The sequence below is a fragment of the Anabas testudineus genome, chromosome 17, assembly GCF_900324465.2.
Source record: "Anabas testudineus chromosome 17, fAnaTes1.2, whole genome shotgun sequence".
Classification (NCBI taxonomy): domain Eukaryota; kingdom Metazoa; phylum Chordata; class Actinopteri; order Anabantiformes; family Anabantidae; genus Anabas; species Anabas testudineus.
The window spans coordinates 4,720,993-4,740,542 of NC_046626.1; the positions used below are offsets into that span (position 1 = coordinate 4,720,993).

At 43.5% G+C, this 19,550-nt stretch overlaps 1 protein-coding gene across 2 annotated transcripts in view; it reads right to left on the reverse strand.

The window, feature by feature from the left end:
- Positions 1-19,550, reverse strand: part of rnf220a (ring finger protein 220a) — a 139,492-nt gene that overhangs the window by 107,780 nt on the left and 12,162 nt on the right. For both annotated transcript variants that reach the window (XM_026374346.2, XM_026374347.2), the window contains exon 2: positions 18,276-19,463. In XM_026374346.2, coding sequence (XP_026230131.1) covers positions 18,276-18,930 — 655 coding nt within the window. In that variant the 5' untranslated portion in view covers positions 18,931-19,463. The remainder of the gene's footprint in view (positions 1-18,275; positions 19,464-19,550) is intronic.

Genomic DNA, 19,550 nt, shown 5'->3' on the forward strand with positions numbered 1-19,550 from the left:
ACAACAAATAAAGGAAGGAAATGAAAACACTAAAAAAGGAAGAAAGGAGATGAGGGAGGAAAGAAAGAAGAAGGGTGGAGATGGTGGAGAGATGGAGGAAACTGTACTGTCTCACCTTTCTCTCCCTCCTGACACCCCCCCCACCGCCGCTCATTCTCCCTCGCTGTTAAATTATTCAGGGCCACTTCTGCAGCATGCTTGATTAAGTTTTCATTTCTGCAAATTACCATCCAGAAACGCGCTGCGCTACTGAATCACATCACCGCTACAAGCTACAACACTGTTTACCTGCTGTTATACAGAGAGAGAGAGAGAGAGAGGGAGGTATGCGAAGAGAAAAAGAAAGGCAACATAAACGACTGCACCATACCTTCATCATTTCTTGGTATTGTTTGGATCATTATGTATTGTAAACCACTTTGTCAACACTGTTAATTCTTTGACAGTCACGCCACTGAGGCATCGCTCAACGGATTAGCACATCACAAACTGAAAAAGAGACGAGAGGAGAGAAACCTAAATGCAAAAGGAGGCGAAGAAGAGATAAGCAGATGTAAAGAGGGAGTGAAGGAGTGGCAGAGGCTGCTGTTCTAGTCTCTAATCTACTGTACATACGTGGTGATGTACTCTGATTGCGCAAACAGTCAATAGGTTCCATTAGGAAGAGCAACGAGAGGGAGACCAAACATTTTGCACCCAATTAAACCTTTATTGTGTGAATGCAGTAATAGTCACATTCTAACTGTTTAACTGTCCAGTGCCAGAATTTCCTTACCCTAACTAATTTAAATTCACCCTGTTTGCAGAAGTGGAATTGTAATTGTAGAATGGTACAATTATCTGTGCACATGAAGTGAATAATACAAACTTAAAGCTAAACTGATCAAAATGTTTCCATTAGTGATGAGAAATTGTGGTGTGTGTGCTTCTTTCAGCTCATTGTTTCAGTTTTACGTGTTAAAACTTTCCAGTTTCAGTCTCCTCGATGTTTCCAGGTCTAAAACACTGTCTCTCTATACAAAATGACCTCTCTATACAACTAAACTGCGAATGTGGTTACATTTATACAGCATACATTATCATGTTATGATAATATTTTAAAGGAATGAAGCGTGACGTTTGTAGACAAACAGAAAGTGAGACATGAAGATGTGGTTGGGGTGAATGGTGGACTAAGGCGCAGGACTAACAAACCGCAGACCCCCCGTTTTACTTCAGAGTCCCACATGTGTGTGGTTGGGTTTAGACATGAAAAGCCTTTGGTTACAGTTTTGGTTAAAGTTTAATAAACACATTGTGAGACCACAATCTTTCTTTCACCATAACCAAGTGTCTAAACCTGACCATAAAAACCTTAGTAACACTCTAGTCTATCAAATTTGATGTTATCAAGTGGTAATTTTGACCGAGCCTCTGCGGAAATATTTACTTTTTTTCATGGTCTTTCAGTCATTGGCACTGAGCACAGGCATATTGTATTTTTTCCCTCAAAGAAGACCAAAAGGTAGTTTAATACAGTCTGTGATCTGAGCAATTGTCCCCTTGGACCACTGTTTCTATGGTATCCTGTGGGGTGTCCTGCATGCCTAACAGCCTATCATCACTATAATCAGCATCTAGAGTGGATCCTCTGGGGCAACGTAAGCGGCAGTTAGGGAAATGATGGTGGTTAAGACGAAGAACATGCATGTTTAGGCCTGGGAGAGGCAGTGGGAGGTGGGTGCATAATACGTGTGTTTGTGTCTGCAGGTGTACAGGACAGCAGGGACTCTCTGTTCATTGTTTTTTTTTTTCCGGTGTATGGTATTATTAAGGAAGGGCAAGATCCTAGTAGGGGTGAGAAGAATGACTGTGTGTAAGGCATAGAGTCATGTGTGTGTTGTCAGTATGCAACAGTGTGTTGTGTAACACAGCAGCCTCAGAAGCCCTGTGAGGCAGCAGGTTTCAGAAAACTTGCACTAGAAATGAAAAATAATAGAAATTATACTGCAATTATTAGCACACACATGCATGTACCTACTTTTCTTATGCTTCATTAGTGCTAATATTGGTTCACATAGGCAGATTTACTGTTGGTCATGTAGCAACAGACCACAAAGGGCCCCTCTGTGGCTAAAAGATAAAGATACCCATCAGACCATACACACATACACACCTGTAGCAAGCAGATAAGCGCCGGCCTCTGCTGATAGAAACAACAGGTTCTGATTTACTACTTTGGATAACTGCAGCAAAATGCCTACTGATTATGCTTCAGTCACTGTGTGTGTATGTGTGTGTGTGTTAGGCTGTTGATTTGTGTGGCCTCTCTGATCAAAGCAATCCGTCACTGGGTGGCTACGCTTGTGTCAGCCTGTATCATGTACGGCTGCGTCTGGGCGCATTGTGCAAAGGTTGCGTTGCAGATTTACAGCCGTCTCCCATGGCGAAACATCCAACACGGTTCCTCCTGTAGTGGCTGACAATGGATGGTGGATTAACAGTCCGCCTTCAGCCTTCCTCTTGTCTCTTCCTCGCCCTCCCTCTGTCTTTCTTCGCCTCTCTGGTTCTCTCTGCTTGTAAAAATCCAGCTCCTAATTAGAGCTTGTGGAGCCTGGTGATATACTATCTGCTATCTTTCTTACACATGCTGAAGAAAAGAAGGCTTTTATTTTAGTGGTCTTTTGGTCTTTCTCTTTTCTTGTCTGTGTCGCCTGGACAGTGTCTGATTCCTTATCTGCTCTGCTCCCTTTGTTCTTCATTTAGCCTTATTGCGTTTTTCTTTCTGCTTGTCTGTTGCTATTTCAAATTAGTTTATGTTCAGACCAGCATCAGTGCTGTGTTACACAAATGCACCTTCCTCAGTCATTTGTTTCTTACTCTTTTAACTGTACCTGTGTAGATAGGTGAAGCCGTTCAATCAATACATTTCATCCTCCACTTAGCTTGGGTTGTGCACACTATCAAACACTTTACGTTGCTTCTCCTTCACTGAATCAACTATAATGCTTTCCAGCACAAACAAATTCATGGCACAAAGCAAATTCTTTTTGCGGAATCTAAGGTTTGGAAAACAGCAGAAGATGTGCAAGTGTACTGTAAAACCTTGCGCCAGGAGAAGATCTTGGATGATTCGATTAGATGGATTTAAAATATCTTAATTAATGATCACTATTTCAACAAAATAAAATAAAAAACTTCTACACAGTCACTGTGAGCTCAGTTGAGTTGTGCTACCATAGGTGCTGGATACCCCCTACTCAGTGACACAGAAAGGATCCCGGTCTGCTAACATGGACAACCGGTCCCTGAAGTACCCACAGTTTCATGAGGATTCCGCAAGAAGCTTGGAAATTAGCAAATAACTTTGGTTGGGATCAAATTGCTATCAAAGTTTTGGCCCAGCAGAGCTCATGTGAAGGACTGACAGTGATCTTCAGCGTTAGTCTGTAGTGGTCACACTAGTTGACACGTATTTACTGAGTTGTAACCACTGTTTTCTTCTTTTCTTTTAGCTGTGTATTTCTCTACCCTGTCCCTGCTCCTCTTCTCTCTCTCTTTTCTCCTTCTGTCTCTCTCTCTGTGCTGAGGCCATAGATCTCTCTAACAGGCACTATCTGTAGCCCTAAGCCCTAATGAGGCATCATAAGGCGAACAGTTTGCAGCAGCGCCGCGCTCCTCTTTTATTTGCCAAACCATATCTCTTCCTCTCCCCCCCTCCCAACTGCCCTCTCCTCGTGTCTCAATTGCTCTATCAGTCTGCCCTGCTCACCATATCTCTCCCTCTCTTGTCTCTTTCCTCCCCTCACTCTCTATATCTCCTCCCTTTTTCTCACCCTCCTTCGCTCTCTCGCGCTTTCTGCCATTGTGTTTTATCTCTCTTCTCATTCACCCGTTGAGCACCCGCTCCCCTTCTCCCCGGTCCCCATCGCGGTGGTTTGAATCATATCTGGCCGTCTACATATGCTAAAGCCTGTGTAATTACAGCAGCTCTTAAATAAAGACATGCTCCTAAAGCTGTCGACTGGAATCACAGCCAAACAAGGCAGGAGGGGCCTCCCAGCAGCAACAAAGCTGTCATAGATAGCTATGGATTTATCACCAGCCAGGATGGAGGAAGAGGGAGGGCACTGAGAAAAAATATTCCACATATTGCCAGAGACATAGTGGAGGGTAAATCCTCCTGATCTAAAGTTTAATCATGTTTTCATTCGGGGAAATGTGAAAAGATGAAATGAGATGGGTGGACAGAGAAAAAAAAAATAGGCAGTAAGGAAGGCATGGAATCAGGATATATGCAGTATCTATATGTTATATATAAAAGATGAAATTGTTAAAGGGCTAAACTGAATTTAAACCCAGTTTTACAAAAGGTTAGCATGGTCACAACGATCAGCAGCACAAATCTGCAGGTCAAGCTCATCAGAGCTGAACTCAAGTTAAACTGATGTGACCAGGTCTTCATACATACTCATCCTCATTCTGACAATCCAGTATTTCTTAAGGTTGTAATGCTTTGCAAGTTTTATAGAACATAATCAGCCTTGAATAAAATATAAAACTGTATTAAGTAAAAATGTGAATTTCTTCAATGTAGTTCTGTATTACTATATTAGTAAATCTGAGAGAACTGTGAGTGATAACTTAGCATTAGAACAGTATGATCGTGATAAAATACAGCCTACTTGACCCCGGTTCTTGGCAAACGCTGGGTACAAAACACAGCTTGCATTATCAGTCTCGAACCCCGATGCCGTTATAGTGTCAGAAAGTCTCCTTTCTGTAAAACTATTTCCTCCCTGCCAAACAAAGACGTCCATTCAAGCAACATGTCTCCCCGGCCATAAACTCGTCCTGTCTGTCAAAATGTAACAGCTAAAGTCAATATTATCCATGTGTCCCTGCTTTTAGGGATGAATTTCAAGAGCGTCTTGGCTTCTTTATATCATCTGTCTGTCTGTGCTTGAACCCGGACTGACTGAAGCTAAATGAGAGATCCATGTGATGGGCCTCTTCTCTGGTTTTGCTGTTTTTCTCCACCATATTCCAACTCATTGATTTGGCAAACAGCCCTTGTTCCAAGTTTCATACCATTTGCTTTGCCACTTTCTTCCAGGACATCCATGACGTTTTCTTCATCAATACCTTCATCAATACCTTCATTACATCATCTCTATTCTGATCGCCAACATACGTCCCTCCACATATTTGTCCTCAACTCTTCCGCCTAGCCCTCCTCCCCTTACACATTTTTGTCTGCTCTCATCTTCTCCCTCATCATCCCGCTTCCCTCCCTCCTCTTTTTTTTCTTCCTACCTCCTTCCAATTCTCCCTGTTTCTTCCTGTCTTGACTTCTGTAATTCATCAGTGCAAGCAGCAGTACAGATTGATCAGCCTCTAAAGGCCGTGCTGTATGTGTCTGCTGATGTAGCAGTAACCTCAGCTGAATAGTGAGCAGTGTATATGTATGTGTGTGTGTGTGTGTGTGTGTGTGTGTGTGTGTGTGTGTGTGTGTGTGTGTGTGTGTGTATTTGTGACCGGCACTGGGGGAAAGTGGAGGGGACATTTTTTAAAATGTATTAATCGTCGTGGTAACAGAGGATGAGAGTGGTTGAGACAGGCCCATCTTTTGAGAGAGAGACCATATGTGACACATGCACACACACACACATACACACACACACACACACACAGCCGCATTCTAATATCCCGAGGGTGCAGCCCAAGTGCTTTACACCCTTGTACCAGCCAACACACATGCACACAGATACCTAAGCTGCATTCCTCACCACACAAACACACACCACCTATGGGGAAATACAAGGCAATTTATCACTAATCACTAGACTCCCTAACTTTGTATTCATCTGGATTTCCTATGATTAATATCTTTCCGCAGCAAACTTTATCTCTCTGAAAACTGCATTTGAGTGTATGTGTGTGTGTGTGTTTGGAAGTAAGAGCTCTACAGTATAAGCAGACATAAACCAGTCTTTAATTGTTTGGGGAGAAAATGTTGGATTAGCCACAAGATTACTCCTTCTATTGCATCGTTCTCTGTCTTTTCTACGCTCTACCTCTTTTACTTCTTTTCCCTTTTGTATTGTGCACTCCATCCGGCAGGATATGGGATGCAGGGGGGTGCAAAGGAAAGAAAGGAAGGAGATACTGAAAGTCTTTAGTGTGTTGCAATACCTTTCTTTTCTGTTCTATCCATTTATCCCTGTTTCCTTTGCTTGGTAAGTCTGATAAATGAGTTAGAAATTCAAGGAAAGTACCATAAAATTGTTCCAATCACCCTGTCATAGATAAACAAATCATGGAAAACATGGAAATATTAAAAATTTCAATGAAGGAAGCTGGAAACATGAGATCTTGAGAGATATCTTATATTATTAACTCATACCATGTGTGACAGTAGATTGTGTGTGGTCGAGCCTTAAGCAAGACTGGAGAGAAGGAGATGGAAGAGGAGGAGGTGGAGGTGGAGCAGACGGAAGAGAAGATGAGAGTAAAGGAGGAGGAAGAAGGGACGAAGGCGAGCCGAGGAGTTGGCCAGTGCAGGAGGAGAGGTGACAAGGCTTTGGGGACAGAGGCATGAATAATTTATCAACACTTCTGATGGACAGATTAGGGGAGAAAAATGAAGAGAGACTGGAAGAGAGAGAGAGATCCAAAGAGGAGGGGGAGGGAGAAAGGAAGCAAGATTGAAAGCAGAGGAAGGGGAGGAATAAAATGACAAACAGAAAGAGAAAGAGAAGAAGAAAGCAAGTGAAGGGTGGAGGGGGCCACACACTGGAGCTCTTTGATCCTAACAAACCCCTCTCACCCTGACACCACCATGCCATCTGTGGCCCGCACTGCATGTGTGTGTGTGTGTGTGTGTGTGTGTGTGTGGGTGTTTAGCCAGAGGAGACAGTGACAAAGGAACAAGGAAACAGAGGGAAACAGACACAGACAAGGTGGGTTTATACTGTGTCTATATGATGTGAATCAAGTTCAGGCACAAATTCAATTTAGTGCTTCTTAATTCATGTTGTAACACATGTCTGTCACGTGTCCGGATATTCTCATTCTGTCTGCTGGAATCGTAAAGTGGTCACATTTAGTGAAACCTGCAAAAGAACGAGTGTTAGGTGTAACGTGCACAGACGTACTAATTCTAAACCATTAAACCGAGGCCTTCAGCTATCATGATGCTCACTTTAGGTAGCTAAATTAAATAGCTCAGTATGGGTGTCAAGATTTTGAATATATATAAAAAAAGTCTTGGTTAATTTATAAACACTCTGCTCAAATGCCACAATTAGCATTCTGACCTCTTATTGATGTGTGTGTGTGTGTGTGTTATATCTGTCTCTTGCCATTTCCATCGCTCTTCTTCACCTGCTTTGACTTTCACATGCTCTTTTTGTCTTTTCTCATTCTCCCTTCCTCTTACTGTGACGTCGTACAGGTGCACCTGCCTCTCATTATAGCAGCCGGCACTTTTCAGCTTATACCGCTACCCGTGCATTTGTGTGTGTGTGTGTGTGTGTCAGCAGGAGTGGGGTCAGCGTGCGGCCTGTCAAGACAACAACCCCACCATGTAGTGGAGTCTTTACCTCCCACCTCCCCCCTGACGCACACAAACTGCCGTGACCGGTTGCCCCCAGTGACCAGCTATAAACAGAGACCTTGCACTGTGCTGCCGTGCCAAGTCACAAGACATCTGATGACCTAACAGTGGCCACACACACACACACATACGTGCAATAAGCTTTTCTGACATTGATGCAAAGTCAGTGTTGTTTTTCCTGTTGTGCCTGTTGTTAGTGACATGATGTTTGGATTGTTTAAAGCTGCACATGTGTAAGAAGAAAACTATCACATGTAGTGATGACGGTGTTCTCTATATCTCATGATCCAAAGTAACTTCACAGCCACAAGTTTTAATTGATAGCATCTTCTCTACGATCTGGGAGGCTGTTTTTAATCTCCCCAACACTGGCCTTTAGGTTCTGAACCAAGTCTTTGCACGACACTGTTGTGACAATTGCGTGCGAGGATGCACAGGGTGCCTAACCGTTTGCGGAGCTCCCGCTTGGTGACGTCCCACAGGTCATTAAGCTTCTTTCTGGGAAAACAAGGCTGAGCTAACAAGTGCACAGCGAGCTTTAATAGGGTGTTAGTGTTAAGATAAGAGAAAAGCTTGTCTCTGTGGTTTGCTCGGTTTGTATTCTTTTGCCCGCTGATGCTGTTGTTCTTCCAGAACCAAAACTGATATGTAACAGACAGGAAACAGAGCAAGACAGACAAAAACCCTAAAGAACTGCAAACTAGGTCAGGATGTGTTTAAAGATCTGTGGTTTCACTTGGTGAAATAATGTCGAGCTTCCACTCCAGTGTCGATGTGGAGTCTGAAAACAGAAATATTAAAAATGTTTGGGAGAAATGTGTGGGATTTAATCAAATATATGTTATCTTATTTAACAGTAGTTCACAAATAAGACTGTCTGCCTATAAAAAAAAAGTCAAGGAGGAAAGATCAGGCTGTGTACTCGACTTGTGTACCCGTTCACACAGACACACACCCTTGGACGCACACACACACGCCCTCCCCTGTTGGGTGTAGAGGAGAATCAATATGTCTTTGAATGAGGGTCAGAAGGGTTGTCTGCCCAGGGAGAGCTGACAGATTTGCTCTCTTTTGCTCTGCTAAGCTCCTGCCTGCTTCTAACACCCCTTGACACACACACACACACACACACACACACACACAGATGGACACACGCAGACACACACAAGATGGAGAAACACACACATATACAAACAGATGGAAGGAGACGCACACACACACACACACACACACACACACACACACACACACACACACAAAGATGTGATGCTTCACCAGGAGGGCAGAATTCCGAACATTTTGCCGCAGGGATGTGATATTAGACGTTCCACATCGAAATGAACCCTGCTACGTACCCCCGCTGAGTGTGTGTGTTTGAGTGTGTGCGAGCGTAATAAGTCAAAATATGACGCGCACACACATCCAAGCAAACTGCGGAGAAAAAGAGCAATGCGTGAGGATAGAATCAGACACATACAACTGAATCTAAACTGACATAGAGTAGACATTCAAACACACCACATTAACCCCCTGCATTAGACCTTTACCTCTCATCATGGCAAACTACTGCAAATACCTCCGCCCCCCCGACAACTCCCCAACTCCAAATTGGCCCAGCTTGCAACAATGCATACATGAACATACAAGAAACACATCAAACAGAGATGTAAGCAGCCAATTAGGAAATTTGCCCTCACATGGGGTAGTGCTAGGCGGTTTAAATCAAAGGAGGGGTGAGGTGGCAGTGCATGTGAACTTGTGTATCCTCTGGAACAACACACTGGACGAAGAAGAACGTGAAGAATGAATGTGATAGTGAAGTAGCTGCATGTTATTGCTAAAAATGTCTTTCAGTTCACCATTTGCATTATTTTATTTTTAATATTTAACATAAGCCAAATAAAGGCAGACTTGAATGTGAATCATCGCTGTAGCTGCTTTTGTTGGTGAACAGGTGTAAACTCGGTTGGGTAGTTTGGCAGCACAAAAACACCACAGGGTTAACCAGATAATAGTTTCAATCAGGGGATAGTCGCACACATGATTCCCTAAATGACACCTAATGGATGTGACTCAAAGCTGAACAAAGTAGCAGAGGCCATTTGAAATGGATCCAATGATATATTAAAGATTTATTTCTTATTTGTATGTGTAAATAAATGATTTGAGTTTTGCCTCTGCGTATTATTTGTCCCTCCGCGTCTTCCTATCACCTCGCTCATAAACAAAACAGAATTATGTATGTGTGTCTTTAATTCATGTGCCTCCGCGTGTCCATGTGTGTCTGCGCCTTGTGTGGTTAACATACTGAAGCGGCAATTAGTAATCACTCATGGAGCTAATGACATCAATCAATGAGCTTTTAAAACCAGCCATTTGATAATTACAACCATCAATGTTCACCCATAGATTCATTATGGCGCTGAGCTCGCTCGCTCTGCAGTGCGTGTGTGTATCGCTTTACTATGTCTGTATATATATTAACATGTCTTCTTTAACATCACAGTATTATGACTGTTTGATGACTTTGCTCAGAAAGCAAAGTTATGATTTTTTGATGGTCCAGTGCCAGAAATTGAAGGCGGAGTAGAGTAGTTACTTAGAAGAGCAGTCCAACACAGAGGAATGGTATGGAAAGAGAGATAATTCAATAAAATGCCACAACTCGTCTTACTCTCAGCATGTGAGACAATAACAGGTTTGAAAGCAGTAACTCTGAACTGAAACCACAAAGGAGGGATGGATGTGCTTTTCTTAGTTTTACCCACTTCCCACTTCACTGTCAGATTTTAGATTTTGCTCAGAATCGATGCAGCCGCCGTCTCCTCAATAACAACAGCTGAGGTGACTTTTCTTCCAGTGCAGAAATACTGTACATTTAATTTCATTAATCTTTGTTAATCTTGGTTTGAGAGCTTACTTATTCCACAATATCTGTCTCTTTAATAATTTCTCCTAACTAAAGAAGACAAGCAAAGTTTTCTAAACTATGAACAGCAAAATAAAAATGGCACCCACAACTGTGTGGAGCTGTTATGTCCAATATCACATTGGCTTTTGTGACCTTGACCCTAAAATCAGTTCCACTCAGGGAAAATGAAGTGTCCGGGTGGCCAACTGCACGAACTGAATATGAGCTAACATGCACATCTTATAGGTGCACAAGTGTGTGGGTGCATATGTCTAGTAATGTGTGTGTGTGTTTGTGTGTGTGTGCGTGTTTGTGTATGCACATTTGAGGACGTGCATGTGGCGTGGATGCGCAATTACCAGGCAGGCGCGAATCGATAGGTGCCTGCTGACAGATGGATTAGCACGGTAAACAGATGATACACACACCGCTAAATTATTCATCTGCTGAACAGTGGGCTGGGTTTCCACACACACCCGGTGAGGGGTGTGTGTGTGGGGGGGTGGTGGGGGTTAGAGAGAAGAAGGGGCAGTAGGACGTGAATAAAGAACACTAGATGAGTTTTTTAAGTCCAACTAAAAATGTTTTTCTCATCATTTGAACATTTGCTGTGAGGGTGCAACCTGCAACAAAAGTCATTAACCTGCGATTTTATGAGTGCAGTGTGTGTGTGTGTGTGTCTCAGCTCGGCTTAGAGACTCAGCAACGAGGTAAAAAAAAAACAACAACACATGGACAGACTGACTCCATGTCCCCCTAATGCCTTTTAGATATGCAGAGGCACCACGGGGTCAACGTGAAGTGTCTTGCGAGGCGTCTGAGATACGGAACACACACGTGCGCAAACATCGACACACTCATCTTTCTTTATCCGCGCCTTTTTTTCTCAAGTGCGCCTAAATCCGTGATCATCAACTGTTTATGCCTTTAACGGTGCCTGCTGCGTGAAGGTAGTTTCGCAGAAGAACACACACTAGAAGTAGAAGAAAACGCATGTGGATAAACCCGATCATGCCGTAGAAGAGACATGCACTATTAGGTTTTGAGTTGGAGCACCTTTACGTCAAAGAAGCACGGAACATTTTGTCAAAGAAGCCTCCTTTTCTTAAATCGATGTCTCACGTCAGCGTGGTCTCACGGGAATGAGCATTGATGTGGGACATTTTAGTATCAGATTTCACTATAATTACCTATGAAAAGTGGATAAAACCAGGCCACATGGTAAAGAAATGATGGTAATAAAACATGCTTCGACAGGACCTTTAAGTCTCTGCAGCCACCAAAGTGCACTCCCAATATTGAATAGTATAGATTCTGGTGCATGCAAATCATATGAGTATGCACACACACACATTCACGCACACTCTGGCATGCATTTAAAACAGCCATTATTGATTTGTTTCACCTTTCTAAGGGACTTTCGCAGCAGATGCTAAGCTTTGGCCCTCGGGGATTGCTGCAACTTTTAAAACCAAAGAGGAAGATGGGGAAATGTAATGGCATATGGGTTACCTTATCACTAACCACAACTTTCGATTTCAAGAAAAGGAAAGAAATAGTTCATGGTCAAATAATAACATACAAAAAAAAAAAAAACTAAAAATAAGAAAAATCTTACTTCCTTTTTTGAAGCTGTCTCTCACTTCCTAAACAGCTACAGGTGCAAGTGATTTAGTTGCTCTTGTCACATGTGTGCGCCAAGTAACGGGCCAGTTCAGCTTTGTGAAGCGGCAGGGCATTGAGCACAGCTAACGATCTCGAACCCGCGGCACCTCCTCCTCGCACACGCACACACAAGCGGTTTGTTCGCATCATGGCCGCCATCAGCAGGAACCAATCAGTTTTGATGAATAATTCAATATTTAAGAGGCTGTGACCAAAGACAGGGAGGGCGGTGGGCGCCCCTGCCAAGCAAGTGGGCTTTTTTTGGAAGCGGGCCTGCTGTTTGTGTGTGTGTGTGTGTGTGTGTAGGTGAGAGAAATGAGGGGGGTGTTGGGGGGGGGGGCACTGTCACAGTAGACTGCATCCACAAACTGGCTGCAGATTAGATTACTGAGGAGAAGAGAGGAGAAGAGAAGGGGGGGAGGAGGAGGAGAGGCAGGAAAGAAGGATGGAGAAAAAGGGAAGAATAGGAAAGAGAAAAAGGAAGATGAGGAGACAAACACATCCGCAACAGGAGGTGAAAATAAGCACATCTCTGCTTCTTAAAGACAGCTGGAGCAGTTGCAGTCTGGCAGCGTTCACCACTACAAACTCTGGCACAGGCCGACAGCGCCTGTGCCTGCTCTGTCGGTGAGCTTTTTTTTTTGTGCTGCTGCAGCAACATGTGGCACAAGTGTAACAAAATGTAAACTGCAGAGAGGAGGAGAGGTAAGTTCAGGGCTGTGGCATGCCGTGACCTTACGTGAGCCTGTGTGTGTGTGTGTGTGTGTGCGTACACACGTAAAAAAAGCTAAGTGTGTGTTGTGTTGCCAGGTGTGCTGCAGTTGTATGAGGCTCAGTGGAGTTTTAACGCAGGATTTTATTGGACAGAGCTGACATCACCAAGGGAACAAAGTGGAATTCCGGAAACCCGGGGAACGTTACTGACCTGTCTGTGTGTGTGTGTGTGTGTGTGTGTGTGTGTGTGTGTTTGTGGGAGATACAGAGACTCTGCCTGTGTCTGCTACAGAAATACTGTCATTTTCCACTTCAAAGCCACTTGCTTGGACCAAAGCAGCATCCTGTCCTCTACATGATTCAACATGATTTTGACATGCTTCCACTCTGAGGAAAATTCCTGACCTGAGTAAAAACAGCAGTGGGAACGTGGGAAGTGGGAAGTCCCAGAACTAGCAGGTGTATTAAAAAGAAATACAAATAAATTATTTTTGAGGCTGGAGAAGTGGGAGAAGGAATCCGCTCTCATCTTCTCTCCTTCATTTGAATCTACCCCAACACCACACACACACACACACACACACACACACACACAAACTGAGCTGTGTCCAAATGGAGTGGCTGGGCTGACAAAAGGCTTGACAGGAAGCGACTAATTCTTGATCTGTGCAGCGTTGCAACAATGACTGCAAGACTCACACCAAGTGACATACACACGCAACAGCGCACACACACGGTCTCGCATACACTTAAACAATTGCTGTTTGCATCCAGTTACCACCCAGTGAGAAAGACTAGAAGAGCACGAAAGAAAACAGCACCAAATTCCTAGAACTATTTAAAAATATATATTAAAATACTTTTAATAGCAAAAGAGAAAACATCATAAAACATAGTAGCACAATAAAAAGGCACCGCAAGTTATCATTAGCTATGTGTGGCCAATGTGGATGCATATTAACAGGGGAACACACACTCCTCACCCTGGGAAAGGGGCACACACTTGGGGGGGTAAACAAACCCACTGCAAGTGGGACATTCCCTGATGTGTGTGGATGAGAGAGTGTGTGTGTGGCACACAGTGGAGACTGACATGGAGGCAACATGAGAGGGACAAGCCTTTTAACATCTGGCTAAGCAATGACAGGAAGACACACACGCACGCACACACACACAGAGGCAGGCAGGCGAGTCCCAGTCCTAATTATTAGAACACTCTTACTTAACTTAACCCTGCCACTAGACCGTGACAGGCAGAGATGGAGGAGGGGGAGAAGCAGGGGAGGGAGAGGTGGAGGAGTGCAGATTTCTGGGAGGACAAGGAGAAGGATGAGCGTTCCCGTCTCCTTGACCATTGTTCTTTTTCAGAATGAAGAGAAACAAACATCAGGGATCTATCAGTTATAAAAAAAAAATATATAATAATAATAATAAACATGGATTAAAAAAAATCGCCATGCACAATATCTCAAAAGCTCAGAGCCACGCCCTCACAGTTTGATTGACAGGTGATCCGTGGGAAGTGCTGTGCGGAAATCCCACATTAGTACTAAAAATGGAGACAATAAAAAAAGAAGTCAAAACTAAATCTGTTTGTCATCCATCAACATCAGCATCACTATCATCCATCTTCCCTTTGTGAGAACTCTATTCTTTCTCAGTTTATTTTTTCTGCTGTGACTTTTTTTTTATTTTTTTATCTAGGGTTTGTGCTACTCGGCCCCAGAAAGAAACAACACACACGACATTTGGTCTGTGTAAAAAAAAAAAAGATCAGGATAAACACTAAATGGAGGCAACACCAAAAAAGAACAGAGGAAAGGCAGCGAGGAGAAGGATGAAGGAGAGGCCTCTCGCTGTGTGTTTTAACAGCTGTGTGCGGTGCACTCGGCTAAACGCTCAAACTTTCATACGCTAATGGGAGGGTGGGAGCAAATGTCTTTTTTTTTTTTTAATAGGAAGTGGTCTCCAGGAAAGTTTGAAGCTCTGATTATTTGATTCATTATTTTTTTGGTTAAGTTTTAGCCAAAAGATGCACATCATGTGTGCATCGTCCTACCTACCTGTCTGTGGCGCGCTGCCTTAAGAATTCCTTCTCAGTCAAGCAGATGGAATCTGCGTTACAGCTCAACATCTCACTATCCTCCCTGTTCCCTTCCCTCCTTCCTTTTCCAAACATTTTTTCCCTTATTGCTTTTATGCTGTCTTTTATCTGAACCTCCTTCTTCTTCCTTCCTCCTCTTCCTCATAGGGTTCCTGTGTTAAAAGAATATGTGTTTTCTCTCTTTTCCTGGCAGGGAATTAATTTCTCTAAGTCTTTTTTGTGTAAATTGTCCTTATAAAATTGAAGAAAGAGAGAAAGAAAGAAAGGGAGAGGAAGCTGGGTTAGGCATTCAGGGTCAGGTTCAGTGTAAATCTCTCAGCCTTGTAAATGTGGAGCGCACAGAGAGTAAACAAACAGACTACAGCTGTCACACACTCGCATGGGGAGATGCGCAGACACACACACACATACATACACGCGGAGAGGGAGGGAGGGAGAACGTGAAAGAAGGATGGTAGGGGAGAACAAAAGTAAGAGGCAGAAGAAAACAAAGATGAAGGAATGTGCTGGATACTGACACACACACACACACACACACACACACGCTCACATACAATCTTCACAATGATGCGACGTGCAAAAGCATCAAATCCCCGGCGCAAACAAACAAGAGAACAGCGAGGGCGGATTGTTTCATTTGTCAACATTCCCATTAATTCCAATCACACATTCCATAATTCCGTTTTCTCTTTTTAGTTCATGCACAAAACCCCCTTCTCTGCTTTGTATCCCTTCATTCTTCTACTAAAACCTCACAATGTTGAATACAGTACAACGGTAATGTCTTTTACAATGATACGACATGCATAGTCCTCTTAAAGCATGATAGGGCCTTTATGTGCAGGTTTAGTGGCTGACAGGTTAGGAGGTTTAGTAAAGAGCCAACGTGCCTGCCAGAGCGGTGAAGGGATTTGAGAGGGCTTAGCATAGAGTAGGCCGCTGTTGCTTGGAGTGGCATGTGGCAGGGCTGATAGATCTGCAGGCAAGGGCGTCAGAAGTGTAGGGTTTTTCAAGTTGTTTAAGGAAATACAGCATGTTGATGACCTCCAACCTTCACATCTACATTAGTACTGCACTTTGGCCCATCACAGCTGCAGCCTAGTGGATTTTAATAAAATATAAAACTACAAAATTGCCATAACTGCAACATACAGGATCAACCACCACAGCAAAACCACAGGTGGCTGATTGATGCATCTTCCGTCTCATAGCCATGTGATGCTTAACCCCCAACAGTAACACAGTTTGTATGGTTGGGATGTTCAACACTGAAAAAGAAGCGATATGATGCGTTTCCTGTCAGGTTTAATCATTATAAATCATTCACATCTAATTAACTTACTAGAAAGATATCAGCATTTTAACGACTGATAACGCTGAATTATATCCATGTAAATAATGTCAACCCAGCGCAGATAAGATACAGATTTAATGACTCAAATGGTTTCAAAGTTCATAAGCCGGGTTTAAATCTTCAGTGTCATGCCTCCACTAAATACAGCTTTGTGAAAAAAATTAATGTATACTATACAATTTTTCGGAAACTCAACCGAGTAGTTTAAAGCATTTGTTAATTTTTAAATAAATCCTTATTTTTGTTCTCTATTTAAGTTTTTGTCCCTGAAATCTGTGATAAGACTCAATGATCCTGAGCATTATGAACCTGCTGTCAGCGCGAGGATGTCAAGAGGCTGCTAATGTGTGTGTGTGAGGCAGAGAGAACGCTGTCCTCATTGTTATTGTACCACAGTGTTGTTTGTTCTTTACACATCCACTGGATAGCCAAACCCAGTGAAGGAGAACTCATAATTCTTTGCTGGAAGTAGTGCCTCTGCACATCCAATTGCATTAGACGTCTGTGGTAGAGGTGGAGGCTACTTGTGCCAAGATTTAACCTGATTAGATCCAGACTCAGCTGTTCCAAAAGACAGCACAGGAGCCCTGCACCCGTCTCCTTTTCTATTTCTAGCATCAATCTTAGTACTTGTGAATCTGTAGCGATAAGGTGGCACATATGCCGCTGACTGCTAGTCAATACTCCACAGTTGTCTTGAGCAAGACACTTTGCCAGTTGCTGCGTCCTGTTCAGTAATGAGGTTGAAAGTCTTTCTTTCGCTCGAGTCTTTATTCGTCTCCATTTTGCTCTCTCACTCTGTGCTCTTTGATATCTTTTTTTTCTTCTTAAACCAAGCCACTCGGTGTTATTGTCCCAATTTCCTTCTCTTCATTTCTTGCTTCCTTCCTTCAACCATCTCTTTCTCACCCCTCTCTGTCTCTCCTGCGGTGGTCTTTTTATCGGATCAGTCTCAGGTCGTCGCCTCTGTCTCTCATGTGTTCCATCAAGGATGTATCCCTCAAGCACACACACTCACACACACACACACACACACACACACACACACACACACACACACAACACACACAAAGATGCAAGGAGGAAGAGGGGGGAAAAGGAGAGGTGTGATCGAGATAAAGAGAGAATTCCTTTTTGTTAAATTACACAAAATAAGTTGCAATGTTGGTCAGTCTTGCACTTGGAACTCTTACAACTCTTCTCCCACCCCTCTTCTGTTACACACACACACACACACACCCGGCCTGCCAAGGTTCTGGGTGTGTGGGTAAATCTTTTGGCAATGAGGCTGCCAGCGTGGCGCTATGATGAATGCTGATGGCAAAGAGCATGGCCGGTCTCTGAACCAATCACTCACACACTCTCATTCACACAACACACACACACACAAACACTAATCAGATTCCTAGTGTGTGAGAGCCAAATGGCATCCTTCCACTGGTGAATGCTAATGTGACCAGTGGAGCTTGTGGGCTTGTGAAACAAGGATGGCGAGAGCCAGGAGAGATGATGACAACAGAACATAGATGGGATTGTTTATTGGCGTGTGTGATGCTAGTGTGTAAAAATGTGCACTCTTTCACAAATTGCAGCAACTTTGATTTGAATTTAAGAGCCAGAATTTGACTATTTGTGCATGTTTGCTTTGTTACATATGTTTGTGCATGTGTCTAGTTTGCAGGGTTTACTTCCCACAGTTATTGGTAAAAATAGGTCTAGCACATGGTGGCTTTCTTGTTTTAACAGTTTTGCTAAAACATAGGATGAAAAAACTCAATAAGTTCTCAGAGGTATTTATAAATTCTAAGGTTATTTTATACTTTTTATATTTTATTTAGTTTTTTTTTTTTTGGTAATTTGTCGCATCATCTCTATGCACAGTTCAATGTGGTTCTAGTTTTCATAAGTGCAATTATAAACTGCTACTTACAGCGCTCAATGCGGTCTTCTGGGCTGGAAGAAGTCTCTCGATCAGAAAGGAGGCCTGACACAGCGAAGATCTTTTTCCCACTGTCCTCCACTGCCTTCAAGGCACTGCTGGGCGAGCCTCCCGGTGGGATTTGGGCACCACCAAAATCATACTCTTTCCCCTCAGCATCAGAGTACCTCAGGTGGGGTGAAGCCTCGGCATCCAGGCAGCCTTTGAGGCGCTTGGCTGGGGTGAAAGCAGACTGATACCCACCTGGGGCTCCATCTCGATCTTCTGGAGGTGAGGCAAAAGGCCTGAAGGCGCCAACACCACTGTGATTCAGCATGCTGATTGGCGAGCAGTCCAGGTTAGGTGGGGCAAACTGATGATGGAGGTGAAGGAGAGACGGAGGAAAGTCCCTGTTGGGGAATCCTGGCGGGACTGCACCTTGGCGGTGGTACATGGATGCAAAAGTGTAAGAACCATTATTAAATGGCAAATGGACGTCTTTCTCAACAGATACTGGGACGCCAAATGGACGTGGCTGCTGGCAGGGAATGGAGGCATCACGAGAAGCTTCTGCAGTGGATGCGAGGACCATCAGGGCTGGAGAGGCCAGGGGATTGGGCAGATAGGAGGAACTCTCCATTTTGAAGGCTGCCCTGTGGAGGTCCATGTTTGGACGGAAGAAAGCGGTCGTAAGAACTTTAGAAGGAAGAGGAGGAAAAGATTCCTCCTCTGTGAGACTGGAGACAGTGTCCAAGACACCTGGGAAGGGTCTGAGGAAGATAGAGAATCTGGTTTATAGAGTCAGATAAGTGAGTTGGCTTTTTTAAGTAAGACACTCTGAAAAATACCTTTGTAGAAAAGGTGTTCTTGAAGAAATTGCAAAGTGTCAACAAGCGTCAGTCCAGGTTAGCTTGAATTCAGTTCATTGCTCTCCAGCCGAACGAGAATGAGTTAATCCGTCACCAGTAAAATAGCTTTGAGCTCTGTTCAGGTTAAATCATTCCATACCAGGTATGTGCTGTTGGCTTTTTTCAGTTAGGATCCAAGGTTAAGTTTTTCCTCTTGGGTAAAAAGCAATAGAAGCCTTCTCCTTTTTTTTTTTAGAGTTTGCCGGGCAAATAGTAGAAGCCAAAGGGTCCTGAGAGGTTGGACATCCGTAGATCATCAAAGCTGGTTCCTCATCTTCATGTGGTCACCAAACTGAGGGGATATAAAACACAAGCATTAGTTTTCAATCCAGTTTCATAGCTCTAGAGTTTCTGTTTATAATTCTGGGGTCATTCCTTA